General features: G+C 46.4%; 1 protein-coding gene across 1 annotated transcript in view; it reads left to right on the forward strand.

The window, feature by feature from the left end:
• The window catches only part of LOC138267260 (extracellular calcium-sensing receptor-like), a 57190-nt gene that overhangs the window by 40758 nt on the left and 944 nt on the right, over nucleotides 1–15488 (forward strand). Inside the window, exons 3-5 of the mRNA XM_069216118.1 lie at nucleotides 3548–4375; nucleotides 10028–10255; nucleotides 14034–14157. Coding sequence (XP_069072219.1) covers nucleotides 3548–4375; nucleotides 10028–10255; nucleotides 14034–14157 — 1180 coding nt within the window. The remainder of the gene's footprint in view (nucleotides 1–3547; nucleotides 4376–10027; nucleotides 10256–14033; nucleotides 14158–15488) is intronic.

The following is a 15488-nucleotide window of genomic DNA, read 5'->3' on the forward strand; positions in this document are numbered from 1 at the left end:
TAGGGGGCCCCTGCAGTGCCCATGCCAGTGGCATGGGCACTGCAGGGGCCCCCAGGGGCCCCACGACACCCGTTCCCGCCAGCCTCTTCCTGGCGGTGTAAACCACCAGGAACAGGCTGGCGGGAAGGGGGTCGGAATCCCCATGGCGGCACTGCTTGCAGCGCCGCCGTGGAGGATTCCCTGGGGCAGGGGAAAACCGGCGGGAAACCGCTGGTTTCCCTTTTCTGACCGCGGCTTTACCGCCGCGGTCAGAATTGCCCCAGAAGCACCGCCAGCCTGTTGGCGGTGCTTCCTCCGTCCCCGGCCCTGGCGGTCCATGACCGCCAAGGTCGGAATGACCCCCATAGTATAGGGATGGTGGGAAACTGAAGAAGGAGAACATTTTTTTCTTTACTTGAGAGGGTTTGACAAGAGTACCAGTACTCCAGAAGGTCAGACAGCCTTTGTTGAATTTCAGCTGTTGGATTATATGAAAGTTTTTTATAGCAGTTCGTGTCCTGAAGATGTCGATAGGCTCCCTGCAGATAGTCATGGGTATTGAGAATAACAATATTCCCGCCTTTGTCAACCTCTTTGATAATAATATGACTATTTTTGCTCAGTTGTGATATAGCCAGTGCTTGATTTCTGTTGGTGTTGGAAGGTAGGTATTTTCGTTTATCACAGTACCGTTTATATTCTCGCTCAAGGTCCCTCAGAACAGCTGTTGAAAATAGGTCAGCAAAATTACCTGCCGGGAGGATGGGGGTGAAGATGGATTTAGGTCTTAAATCAAAGGGGTGATATTGATTAGTGTCAAGATCAAGTTCTTGAGCTATTGAAGAAAGTGGGAGGTCTGGTTCAACAGTGTTGGATAGATTACATAAAAGAGCAATGTCTTCTAGGTCCTGAACAGAAAAGTCACTCGAGCTTTGAGCGAGTGATGATGGAGTGGAAAGAGGGGAAATGGTAGAAAAGAAAGATTTGAGTTTTAGGTGACATATACATTTAAATAAGTCAGTTTTTGTTTGGGTGATATTCCAGTGATTGGTGGGACAGAAGGAAAGACCTCGGTTCAAAATCGATTGGTCAGTTGAGGAAAGTTCATGATCAGAGAGATTAACTATCAATTGTTCGTCATATGTCATGGTCTGGTGGGTTTTCTGCAAGCTCTCATTTGTATGCCTGATGTACTTGGTACTTCCATTGAAGTATCTGGTGGTTTTGCTTGTATGTCTTTTAGAGTTCCCAGGCGATAACGTCTTGCCTCTTCTGAAAAATTTACTTGGGGTCTACTTGATAGACTTCTTTCAGAGTCATCAGAGGATTCAATTTCTGACTACGGGAGGGTATCTGGACAATTTTGTATATCCAAAGAAAGGTTGGAGTCTTTAATGTTATCGTACTTTTTGCTGAAAGTGTAGACTCTCCCATGTTGATAATCATAGAGATCCCTTCTGAACTTACGATTTTTTCTTTGAATTAGGTCCCCCTCATATCGATCAATTATGCTGTTGAGAATGGCATGGTTTTTTGTAGTGACTTCTCCCCAATTGGCTTCCTCTATGTGTTGAGTAAGGTTGCAACCTTAATAATTGAGAGTCTACACTTTCAGCAAAAAGTGCGATAACATTAAAGACTCCGAGTTGCGAGGATCCTGCATCGAGGGTGATGGTCTGGAGTGGTCCCCTTGTTCCTCTCTGCCACCTGTCCAACTTTGGTGAAGGTAGGCCCTTAACTTCCCACGTAGGACAGTACCCCCATGCACTGCATCTCTTATAGCTACCAAGGCTTGTCGGCATCTCCTTCAAGGGATCTTCAGCCTCCGTGTACCCCCAACTACCAGCACTCCTACCTGCGATGCACAGCCCTCTGCATGCTTCTCCTGCGACCTCTCTTCAGGTGTGCTGCATGGGCATCTCTGCAACTCCTTGGCTTCTTGCCTGTGGGTCTTCTGTGGAGGCTGCCTCTTTTTCTTCAGACTCTCTGTACTGCTGAGGGTCGCCTGGGACTCCCCCCTATGGGCTGAGTCCCTCTGGAACTTTCTGGTCCCCGGTAGCTCCACTTTTCCACCTACTGCAACATTTGCCTTTGTCAAGGCTTGTTGGTGGTTTATCCACACCACAGACTGACTGCAATCCTTCATCTGGATTGGGGTGTGGACTGCATCACCCAGGAACTCTTAATCTGCTCCAGTGCTTCATTGCTGACCGTATTCGTTTTACCGTTGACCAACTCCTGCATCCACTGATCGGAGGGTAGTGGCTTCTGCCACCACTGGATACTCCAATGCAAACTGGACTTAGTCCCATTCTTTTCCAGGTCTTCCTCTTCCATGATCCACATTTGGTTTCTTGCAGTCTTGTCTGGATCTTGCAATATTCTTTTCTGAAGTCCTTTGGGTGGGTTTGGGGAGAACCAGTAACTTACCTTTTTTCTCCTGGTCGCTGGGGTCACTCTGGTACTTACATTTGGTGTTTCCTAGTACTTCCAGCTCCCCTCTACTGATTCCACTTCTTTGGGTGGGGACCCAACCTTTGCATTCTACTTTCTTAGTACATGGTGTGGTCTTCCCCTAGGTCTTCAGTATTGCCTATTACTTTTCACTGTTTTCCACTGCTTTTTATGCATATTCCTGACTGTTATTGTACATATATAGTGTGATTACTTACCTCCTATTGGAGTATTGCCTATCTAGTGTTTTAGTAATCGTGTTTCTGTAATAAATAACCTTTATTTTAATAACAGTGAGTGTTTCTTTCATGTGTGTAAGTGCTGCGTGACTACAGTGGTATTGCATGTCTCCTAGATTAGCCTTGGCTGCTCATCCAAAGCTACCTCTAGAGAGCCTCGCTTCTTAGACACTGACTACACCTCACTAATAGGGGATGCCTGGACCTGGTATAAGGTAACACCTTAGGTACTCACCACACACCAGGCCAGCTTCCTACATCCTCCTTTTCCCGTTTTGTGTTTTTCTCTTTCTTGCTGTGGTTGAAAGTTCCTTGAGCAAAAAATAAGTAGCGGTCCCCTAAAAATAAGTGCTGGTAGGCGCCACATGACACTACAGGGTCAAATTAAGCACTGGAATGGGCACGAAATATAGAGGGCTGAAAACACTGCACTGGATACAATAGGCTGGTGATCTGAAAGCCGTAACGCAGATCCTTTTCCTAGCATGCCCATAGTAACTAATCACCTATCTCTGTACGCTCACAAATATGCCAAAAATATATACCTTGCTAAAATGAGCCCTAAAAGATACTGTTACCCGTAGGTGTTCATTTCCCTAGAATCTCGATCTACTACCTGACTGAAGCTGTGATAAGGTTTGATAAGACAAACTCAACTTTGGCTAGGTTCTCCCCTCTCACCACTTTGCAGTAGAACAGAAGCAATATACACTGATAAATTGGATGTGGACAAAGCATACCGGACGGGAGTGTCTTATAATTAAAGCATGTGTCTGGAGTGCTAGAAAGCATTGAAGGTCAATCTAAGAGGAGAAAAACAAATGTAATACCACACAAAACAATTACTTCAATGAAACAAATCTAATTTTATACAGGTCAGCTACTTCACAGCAATACCCATCTCAAATGGCAAGCATCTCTTCCCATCCTTCTTCAGCATTGCCCCTGCAGACTATCTGCAGGCCTATGGACTGGCACGTCTGGTCGCTTACTTTGGATGGACCTGGGTGGGAATACTCAGTCAAGAAGGTGACTATGGAAGGCTGAGCACCCAGATCTTCAAGGAGGAGATAGTGGATAGTGGGGCTTGTGTGGCCTTCTCAGAAATAATCCCGACCACCTTCTCCAAGGCCAGGACTGATCAAATTCTGAAAGCGGTAAAATTTTCTTCAGCCAAGGTGATCGCAATTTTGTCATTTGATGTCTATGTCAACCCCTTCATGGAAGTTCTTGCTGAGCTGGATCTCAAGGGGAAGATTTGGATAGCTTTAGAGGCACCAAGTGTTTCCAGCAAGAACCTTATAAAAGCACTGGATGGTACTCTAGGCCTAGTGATCCGGAATGGAAAAATGCCAGGGTTCAAAGAATTTGTTTTCAGCCTGAAGCCATCCAGGTTTTCAGAGGACCCCTACATAAAACTGTTTTGGGAGGAGGTATTTGCTTGCCAATGGACTGAGTTTTCTGGAGGACAATTATTAGTAAATGGTAGCACAGAAGGTAAACCTTCACCATGCTCAGGGATGGAGAACCTGAGTGACACAGGAATCTATTCTGACATTGATGACCTGAGAGTGACCTACAATGTCTACAAGTCTGCCTATGCTGCAGCTCATGCGCTGCATAACATGCTTTCATGTCATCCAGGACACGGTCCATTTGCTGATGGGTCATGTGCCAGCTCTGACAAGTATAAGTCATGGCAGGTAGGAAAAGTGTCTTCATGCTTATGTCTTCATTGATACATGCTTAGAAGAACTAACTGTCACTGTTTCCTGACTATGTGATCTCAGACAATTCACCCAATCTCACTGAGTCTTGAGATTAACACAAAGAAGCATAGGTACTTGTAATCGCTGTAAAATGTCTCTCCTCATCTCAAAGACAAAATAAGGCATCAGAAACCACAGAATCGCTGTCTAGAACAGCACAAAGAAAACTGTTGCTGTTCCCTAGCCTGAAGTTTTCACTTTGTCAATCTGGGAAGCAGACAGGTAGCAGACAGGTTGATATCAAAGTACAAAAATTCATTTATTTTATTAGAATATGAAAAAAAACGTCATACATTCTCAACAGCATGGATCGACCATAAAGTAATTAATGTTAATTAATATTTCACCTCTTCCAAAGACGTTTTGACAATTATTTGCCACACTTTTTTGTTCAATTTAGATAACTAAAATTGACATTACTTTCAGGTGAGATCATTACCTATAACCAGAATTAGTCCTTCATACCTTCAGGGTGACCTGAGAAATTTGTAACAATTATCACCCAAAATAATGAATACTGACTCTAATTAGGAGTCCATGTTAAGTTAATGACCATTCATGCCTCATTTTGTTTAGGGTCGAGCGCACGCAAGCGCTGTGGACCATCTTGTAATCTCTCTGTGGGCTTCTAACCATGTCCATTTCACGCCCATCACTTTCATTAGATCGTGTGCTTGCCTTTTAAAAATCAATTGATTCCATTTGTGAAAGGCATGCATACGTCCTGCCTTTTCAGGTGTTTAGCCCTCCTCGAGCGCACCGGTAAAGGACTGAAAACATACGAGGCTCTGTGTTTTCAGCTGCTTTCTTTACTACTTTATGTTTCCATTTCCTGCGCAGCGCGATCTTGCTGGGCAGTAGTCGAGCGCTTTGCATGACATCGACCCTGTTACATGGATAATTGCACTTTTGCTGCTTGCATGGATAATTGCACTTTTGCCAGTAACATGGATAATTGCACTTTTGCCGATACATTTCACTGCGAGGTAACTTCTGTTTTCTTTTCTGTGTCTCCTCACGGCGACCATCGGCTCGCATATGTGAAACTGTTTTACTTTTCATTATTAGTTTATGTCAGTGCTTAATTTGTAAATTAGGAGGTGCCAGTGCTCAAAGCGTTTCTCTTAAACACAAGGCTGCTGTAATTAAATCTGCAAGCACTGAATACGGAGGCAGTGTAATCCTGAAGCCGTCTCAGGCCTCTTCAATCCATTTACGGCCACCCCTGCCCCTTCAGCTCATCCTGCAACTTTCTACTTTCTCCCTTTATGACGCTTTTTCGTTTTTCCTTCTTCCATCTTTCACATATGTGTCTTTTGCTCGCAGCAAATGCTTGAGGCATAAGAATAAGCCCCGGCCCTCACAAATAAGTTCTGGTGCTTAGCACCGGAAACAATAAGCACAAATTAAGCACTGGTTTATGTGGCAAGAAAAGTCTGGTTAGGCGTTTACCACACTAATAGCTTTAACACGAGCAAACGCGAGACCTGTTGCATGGCAAATGCTTGTTCATCATGGCATGTATGGTGCCTCTATTACCAGGTTTACAAAGTTTCTCTGCTCTGCCCAACACTCCCCACCATTTCCCATTTCATCTTCTTCCCAGTGAGTTTGTCAAAATCAGTGTCTGGCGCCACTTTGGTCAGCCTCATTTCCTGCACAATGTGCACAACATCGAAGGCTTTGCCACAGTTATCAGCTGCCACTGTTTCCCATCCCGGTCTAGTAAACGCACGTTGATTTACATCTTTCCACTGCTGCTACTTGTGGAAATTTCAGCTTCATAATGCATTCGCTATGTCCACCCTCAGTCTCACTTCTGATGTATTGACATCCGGATTCTATTCCACACGTGGAAAATATCTCCTCAACAATAGTTTTGCTTCCATTGTCTAGCACTGAATATGATGCCCCATGGAATGTAGAAAACTGGGCCACATGTCACAGTGGAATTTATGTTTTGGTTCAATGTGGCATACTCTGGCTCCTGCCTGATGCACAACTATTTTGTTCTGTGCTGACTGCATAGTTTTGTAAAACATGTAAGAGAACAGCTGTTGTTGGGCACACCTCCACACTATCACATTCAATGCTCAAGATAATCACTATGCACCATATCAATACAAGCTTTGGTCTAAGGCATCTATCCACACTATAAATGCTTTGTTTGCATGCCTGTAGGAAGGTGCCCCCCCACCTTTTGCCTAGTGTTGATGCTAACTTTGATTGAAAGTGTGCTGGGATCCTGCTAACCCGGCCCCAGCATCAGTGTACCTTTGGTTCCACAATTGGCACAGCCCTGGCACACAGTTAAGTCCCTTGTAAAAGGTACCCATGGTACCAAGGGCCCTGTATCCAGGGAAGATTTCTAAGGGCACCATCCTAGAGGACCCCTCGCTCAGCACATGCACACTGCCTGGCAGCTTGTGTGTGCTGGTGGGGAGAAAAAGGCAAAGTCAACAGGGCACCCCTCTCAGGGTGCCATGCGAACAAACCACTGCCTGTGGCATAGGTAAGTCACCCCTCTAGCAGGCCTTACAGCCCTAAGGCAGGATGCACTATACCACAGGTGAGGAAATAGCTGCATGAGCAATATGCCCCTACAGTGTTTAAGTCCATTCTTAGTCACTGTAAGTGCAGTGTAGCCATATTGAGTACATGGTCTGGGAGTTTGTCATTACGAACTCCACAGCACCATAATGGCTTCACTGAATACTGGGAAGTTTGGTATCAAACTTCTCAGCACAATAAACCCACACTGATGCCAGTGTGGGATTTATTGAAAAATGCACACAGAGGGCATCTTAGAGATCCCCATGTATATTCGCCCAACTGCTAGTGTAGGACTGACCGGTCTGTGCCAGCCTGCCACTTTCAGACGAGTTTCTGACCACATGGGGTGAGTACCTTTGTGCACTCTGTGGTCAGAAACAAAGCCTGTCCTGGGTGGAGGTGCTTCACACCTCCCCCTGAAGAAACTGTAACACCTTGTGGTGAGCCTCAAAGGTTCAAGCCTCAGGTTACAGTGCCCCAGTGCACTCTAGCTAGTGCAGATGCCCGCCATCGGACTAAGCCCCACTTTTGGCTGCACGTCAGGCAGGAAAATTAGGGAAAACAGGGAGAAGTGACCACCCCAGCCAGGACCAATCAGAAGGTGTCCAAAGCTGAGGTGACCCCCTCCCCGCAGAATCCTCCATCTTGGTTTGGGGGACAGGGACCAATAGGGACAGGAATGTGCTCCCCTCCCCAAAGGGAATGGGCACAAGGAGGGTGTAGCCACCCTCGGGGACAGAAGCCATTGGCTACTGCCCTTTGACCCCTAACACACCCCTAAATCTAGGATTTAAGGGCCTCCCTCAACCCAGTTCACCAGTTTCTTGGCGACCTACAAGAAGAAGATGGACTGCTAAGATGAAAACCCCCAACAGAGAAGAAGGAAGATGACAACTGCTTTGGCCCCAGCCCTACTGGCCTGTCTCCTGCTTCAAAAAACCTGCAAGAAAACCAGCAATGCGTCCAGTGGGCCCAGCGACCTCTGCCAACTCCAGAGGACTGCCCTGCACCCAAAAGGACCAAGAACTCCAGAGCACAGCGACCCTGTCCAAAAGAAACCTACAACTAAGGACTCCCACCCCACTCCAGATGCGTGAGTCCTGACCCCTGTGCACCCAACGCCCACGGCTCGTGTCCAGGTGGTCCACACAGCAAGAAAGGGTCCCCAGGCGATTGGGAGCAAGAGCCCACTCTGGGTTGACCTCTCCAAACCTCCATGATGACGCCTGCAGAGGGAATTGAGAGGACCCCCCTGACTGCGAACCCCCGGCGAAGATATCGGATTCCTAAAGAACACACTGCACCCGCAGCCCCCAGGCCTTGGAGAACCTGACCCCCAGTGCAGCACTGACCAGCAGGTGGTTTGCCCAAGAAGCCCCCCTGGACCTTATCTGCAGCCTCAGAGTGAGCCCCGGGGTCTCCTCATAGAGTTGCATAGAGAACCCGACACCCTGTTTCACCCTGCACCCGGCCACCCTAGTGCCGCTCAGGGTGTGTGTTTGGTGCCTACAGTGCTCTCCTGAACCGCCCTGGTCTGCCCTCTGAGTCACGGGTACTTACCTGCTGCCTGACCAGATTCCGAGTACCCCCTGTCTCCATAGGAGCCCATGTTAATTTGGTGCCTCTTTGACCTTTGCACCCGACCGGCCCTTGTTGCTGGTGGTGGGTGTTTGGGGTTAACCGAAACCCCCAATGACGGACTACCTAGAACCCAGAGATATGAACTGTAAGTTGAATACTTACCTGTAGAACTGTACAATCTTTTCTTCCCCCGGGAACTGATGAAAATTGCACAGTGTCCACTTTTAAAACAGCTTTTTACCATTTTAAAGAAAACTGTATACATTGTTGATTCTCTTCAAAGTTCTGATTATAACTATGCAAAGTACCTTACATTTTATGTACTTACCTGCAAACTGAATCTTGTGGTTCTTGAAATAAATTAACAAAACCTATTTTTCTATCTAAAGGACTATTGGTCTGGAGTTAAGTCATTAAGTGTGTGTTTCTTCTATTGCTTGTGTGTGTACAACAAATGCTTAACACTACCCTCTGATAAGCCTAACTGCTTGACCACAATAACACAAATGGAGCATTAGTATTATCTATTATTGCCTCTATCAAGCCTCTGGGGCGCCCCTGGAATCTGTGCACACTATGGGGGTCATTATGAGTTTGGTGCTGGTGGTCAACAAAAGACCTCCAGCACGCAGAAGCCCCCGGCCACATAATGTACATTCAGCTGGGCCGGGGGGCGGAAAAAGTGTTTCTGCCAGCCGGCCCAGCTGAATGCAGGGCCTGAACATTGACGCCGGTGCCCATAGGAGCCGGTGGCAATGTAGCAGTGGGGCAGGTGCAGCAGCACCCATCGCACATTTCACTGCCCGTAAATCGAGCAGTAAAACCCAGGGGGGCCCTGAGGCACCCATTCAGCCAGCCTTTCCCTGGGGGGGTAAACCGCCAGGGAAAAGCTGGTGGAAATTGCCTCATTATCCGGCGGGCAGCGCTGTTTGCAGCGCTGCCCTGTCAGATGTGTAACTCTGTCATCGGCAGGCTATCTGGCAGCGGAACCCTGGCGGTGGCGGAGTTACAATAATGGTGGTTCTGCCACATATATTATTTGGCAGTCTGGGCCGCCATGCCAGCGGTGGTAATTATCGCCACCACCAGCACTGCAGCCCAGACCGCCATGTTCATAATGAGGGCCTATATCTCCACTGTGTGGGTCTGATATAGCTAAACAATCAACATGTCGAGAACATTTGCATAATATGCTCATCAACCCATGTATAGAATTTGGTACTATACTAAATCTCCACCATGACAAAGTCCTATTTCTGTGGGAGGGCACAGTTAAAGATCAGCAACAGTGCTTACCTTCCCTTATAACCAAACACCTTGATTAATTGCACTAGGAACAATAACTCATGTGTTTCAATGTACAGCTATGGAAAGTGCCAGTAGAAAGTATCTGCTGTCAGTCAACAGATGTATGTAGGTCATAACCAGCTGTTCTTGTTTCTTCCCACCCAGCTTCTTCACTATGTTAGGCAGGTCCAATTCCAGGCCAACATCCAAGAGGACATCTTTTTTGATGCCAACGGCTATACACCACCCATTTATGATGTGATCAACTGGCAAGTAAAGCCAAATGGATTGGTAAACTTCATCAAAGTGGGCTCCTTCGACACCTCAGCCCCTCGAGGCCTGGATCTTGTTATCAATGACAGTGCCATCTTGTGGAAGGGTGGCAGCCACCAGGTTAGTAGAATTTAATGAGAAAATGAGGGGCAAATTTATCATTGAGTTGTGTCGCCCTTGCGCCACACAAGGGGGCACAAGGGCAACACAACTGCTAAGTTAGGCTGTCAGGCCACACAAGGCCACCTTGCATGACCCTATGCGCCTTGACAAATCTAGAGTAACACAATGCAAAGCAAATTGCACTGTTTTCTATTACTTTCTATGCTCATTCCTAACAACTGAGATGTTTATAATAGTGTGTTTACTCACCTGCTAGTAGAGTATTGCCTATATAGTATTTTAGTATTTGTGTCACTAAAATAAAGTACCTGAGTGGTTCTTTCATGTGTGTCAGTGCTGTGTGACTGTATGTGGTGTTGCATGATCATTGCATGTTTCCTAGATAAGCCTTGGCTGCTCATCCACAGCTACCTCTAGGAAACCTGGCTTCCTAGACACTGACTACACCTTACTAATAGGGGATACCTGGCCTGGTATAGGGTGATAACACCATAGGTGTTCACCACACACCAGGCCAGCTTCCTACATGCTGCATTCTGCCACTGAGTACACAACTCTCTCTCGGAATGTTGGTTTTTCAGGGAGGTGTATTTCATGCTTCACATCAGTTATTTTGAAAAGCATTGTCTGCATTAGAGGTGTGAGCTGACAAACCATTATTTGTGATAAGACCCTTAATCTGGAGACAGGCTACTGGGGGGCAGTTGTAGATCAGGGGTCCACTTGTACCTCCTGCTTCCCCGCCCTGGAATGATTAGAGCAACCTCCAAAGCAGACCCCAGACAGCATGACTGAGTCACCCCTTGATCGAGGGACTGGTTAGTGGCCTTCTCAGAAGGGGTGTTGCCAGGTACAGAGAAAAGGGAGTGGTACCTAACAATAACAGTAGTTCTCCAGCCTCATTGTCCAGAGGCATATGCACTAAAATTAATAGTGACAGAGTTTGCTGATCAGGTACTTCCAATACACCAACAATGAAGCACAGCTCCCCAAAACAAGATAGAACCCCAGCATGTACTCTACTGTACACACAGGTTTATTATCAGTCACATGATAAAAATAAACATGTACTTAGGTGAACTCCCGAGAAATATGTCTTCAAAAGTAATAAAAATGTAAATAGTTCAGCTGAGTAAGCTGGTTCCAAATGTTTGCATCTCTTGTGCCAGAACTCAGGACATATGAGGCTCAAGTGGTAATAGCAAGCTAGCATGAGCATGGCAGAAACAGGTTTCATTTACGTTAAGTTAGTAAGTGCATGTAAATTCTTCTACATGTAACACAGCTCTTTAATATTTAGAACCCCACGGCTTCATTTATGGGATTTTGGAGCAGAACAGCGTTGCAAGGATTGCTGCTGTGCTGCCCTGCACCAAAAGATATTTTGGCGTAAAATGGGCTGCCATGTGCCAACGCAGGCACCCTTGCACCATGGTGCAAGGCTGTCTGGATTGTAGAAATGATTGTTTTTGTGCAGGAAGGGGCACCTTACTCCAAAAAAACAATCAATGGATACCTTGTCCTCCTTCTATGTGTGCTGCACAATGCAGTACACATAGAAAAAAGGGAAAACGAGGAAACGAGGAAAAACCAGGAGAAATAAAGTTATTTCTCCTCATTGCCCTTCCCTTATGCCTCAGCTTTTGATGCATTCCCAATGGTCAAAAGCCAAAAGCTTGTAAATCTGTGAATCTGTCAAATGCCATGAGTGCCCATGGAACGCCTCCCTGTCGCAGTATCATGCACCACAACGACTTGTGCTGCGTTTCCTCTTTCCTTAGCTGCAAGGCCATGAAAAGCCATGAAGGGTGGCTTTACGTGGCCTCATAGATATGGCGCTGCAGTGTGCACCACAGGAGCATCAAAAAAGTGACGTTCCGCGGGACTCAGGGCTTGTAAATAAGGCCCCCCTCCCAATGCTCTAAGGATATAGAGATGAAAGAAGTCCATAATGCAGAACACAAATTGTTTTTAATTTATAGATTCTTGCTCTCACACTCTGTTTTTGTAAACACGATGGCAATATTGAGCAGGGATTTAAGATAGTTTGTAGAGGTAGGGCAATTTTAGTTCAGACTCTAGAGCGACGTTACTTAAAGTACGGCCCGCGGGCCGCCAGCGGCCCCACGGATCTATCTTGGCGGCCCGCGGACGTCAGAGAAACGCCATATAATAATGGCCACAGTGCATAAACATAGAAGAGGGCCGCAGGAGCATGCGCAATAGTGGCTACTTCGCGCATGCTCCCGCGGCCCTCCTCTATGTTTACCTACGTCGGCCATTAGTTATGGCGTTTCCATGACGATCCTGGCTAGTGGTGGGAAGCCAAAGCCCCTTAAAAGTTAGCGCTTGCAGCTAACTTTTACGGGGCTTTTTTGTCTGCTTCCTGTCACCGTCTCCACGTCTGCCACCCGCCTGCCGTGCCGTTGTACATTTGTGGCATCTTTACAGTTCTTTTGTTAAGGCAGGTAAGGCTCTTTGATTATTTATTTATTTGTTTTTAATGTAGTGTGTGTGTTACTGGGGTAGTGGTGAGAGCAGATGGCGCAGTGTGTGTGCGCTGTGTGTGTGTTACTGGGGTAGGGGTGAGAGCAGATGACACAGTGTGTGTGCGCTGTGTGTGTGTTACTGGGGTAGGGGTGAGAGCAGATGGCGCTGTGTGTGTGTTACTGGGGTAGGGGTGAGAGCAGATGGCGCTGTGTGTGTGCGCTGTGTGTGTTACTGGGGTAGGGGTGAGAGCAGATGGCGCTGGGTGCAGATGGCGCTGTGTGTGTATGGCACTGTGTGTGTTACTGGGGTAGGGGTGAGAGCAGAAGACGCTGTGTGCAGATGGCGCTGTGTGTGATACTGGGATAGGGGTGAGAGCAGATGCCACTGTGTGTGTGCACTGTGTGTGTTACTGGGGTAGGGGTGAGAGCAGATGGCGCTGTGTGTGCGCGCTGTGTGTGTTACTGGGGTAGGGGTGAGAGCAGATGGCGCTGTGTGTGTATGGCGCTGTGTGTGTTACTGGGGTAGGGGTGAGAGCGGAAGACGCTGTGTGCAGATGGCGCTATGTGTGATACTGGGGTAGGGGTGAGAGCAGATGGCGCTGTGTGTGCGCTGTGTGTGTTACTGGGGTAGGGGTGAGAGCAGATGGCGCTGTGTGCAGATCTCGCTGTGTGTGTTACTGGGGTAGGGGTGAGAGCAGAAGACGCTGTGTGCAGATGGCGCTGTGTGTGTGTGTGTGCACTGTGTGTGTTACTGGGGTAGGTTTGTAGTTATACCTGGATTCAAAATGCAGCATTGTTTAGCAATGTTTTGAAAAAGGGGGCGGGTGGTTGTGCCCCCCTATAAGCCCCGCCCCCTCCCACCCCCGCTGTCACTTCAGTGCGGCCCTCGGCCGCAAACCATACTGCAATTTTGGCCCCCAAGAAAAAGTTCGTGAGTACCCATGCTCTAGAGTATGAAATGTCTCCTATTTAGCATTCTAGTACTCACAGGGAACAGTGAAGGTTTCTGCTAAAAGCAATCCGATTTTCCTCCTATAAATTGTATTGGCTACTTTAAACGTGATTGCTGTTGTGGGTGTGTGTAATTGTGGGTATGGCTGCACTTGAAATCAATACAATGAAATAACAATCCTAATTTTGAGACAAGATGATTAATATACCTTCTTTTACCGGGGATTCTTTCATGAAACGCATGCATGGGTAAAATACGATGCAGTTCCAATCTTCCACAGTGTTTTCGTATACCATCCCAGTGCTTACAGTGTGCCTTTTGCTTTTCCCTGCAGCTCACACGCTCTGTGTGCACTGAAAGCTGCAGTCCCGGATACAGGAAAGTTGAGCGTCGAGGAGAACCAGCCTGTTGCTTCGACTGCCTCCCGTGCTCGGCTGGAGAAATTGCCAACCAATCCGGTGAGTTGTTTTCTGAAATCTGTTGTGTGATAGAAACTCAAACCAGATGAGTCATAAGTTCTTAATGGCTTCAGATAAATGTCGCAATCAAAAGGGTGTTTCCATTGAATCATTTATGGCACTCTGTAGAGTGATCCCTGGGTGCCCATTTTTTGAAGCAAGATCGATTGAGTTTTGTGGAAAGAAGATGTCTTTGTTTTGTCCATCATATATTTCCCAGGTGAGATAATTACAATGGATTCTATGGTCTGTAATAATGCATTCTTTTTCTGTATATATTCTTGTAATGAAAGGAAGATGTAGTTTTCCTAATATGCTTTTCCCAGGGTTAATCCCTGAAATTCCTGGCACTGACAGTTCCAGTGCCCCAGGTAAGACCAATGGAAAAGTCATAGGCGGGGACCATCAACCATCAGCACAAAGGTGTTGTTCAAGTTGTCCAGTTATGGCCTTTAGGATTTGATCGAAAGAGCTTCAGTGTTTCTAGACATGTGCATCCGTTGACATTTAGAAGAATTGCCTGCCATATTCAAACCCCAACTTAAATGAATAGCATCCTTGCTTTTCAATCCGCAAGTCTTTCTCAGGTCAGGCTTTAGTCAGCCACTAACTGGGATGATGAAACCATCTTGTGGTTGGACTGGAAAATATCTTTCACTTATTTCACAATAGTTTGAGACTCACCACATCACTCTTGTGTTTTTCTGGCCAACCCGCTAGCAACCCCCGAGATGTTTTACCATTATGCTTCTGGTTCCCACTCAATACCGCTGACCTGAATCCATATTGTGAACACACACTGGTTCTAGGTCTATACACCTCCATTTATTATGAATAAAGATAATATGGTCTACTAAAACCTGTTGCTGCAATATTTGTGTCCCTTTGTTGCAATAATCCTAGTAGGACAATTTTTCCAGGAACATTATTTGGATGAGCACTCAGAACTGCAGTATTTTATGATGTGTGGGGTGTGATGGAGGTTCTTGAGCACAAATGCAGTGAGCACCTAATTGACCAGATATATCAAAGGTCAGGTCACAAAGCAGTAAGTGATTTTGCAAACCCAATCTTAGCATTGTGGAGCACAAAAAACACATTTAGTAGGATTCACAGAATCCTGCATCATTAATGCTCATAACAGAAAAGACTATTCCACGTAATGCTCATAATAAGGGCACTACAGCAAATACTACACTACAAATGCGTGAAAAAACCTCATAAAGAAAACAAGACTACAATTCACTAATGTCTATCCATGCTGAAATCGGTAACTTGGCACACTTGTTTGTACTGTCACGGCTGTGAAAAGAACTAGTCTTCATCAAAAC

Source organism: Pleurodeles waltl, chromosome 12, assembly GCF_031143425.1.
Source record: "Pleurodeles waltl isolate 20211129_DDA chromosome 12, aPleWal1.hap1.20221129, whole genome shotgun sequence".
NCBI classification, from domain to species: Eukaryota; Metazoa; Chordata; class Amphibia; order Caudata; family Salamandridae; genus Pleurodeles; species Pleurodeles waltl.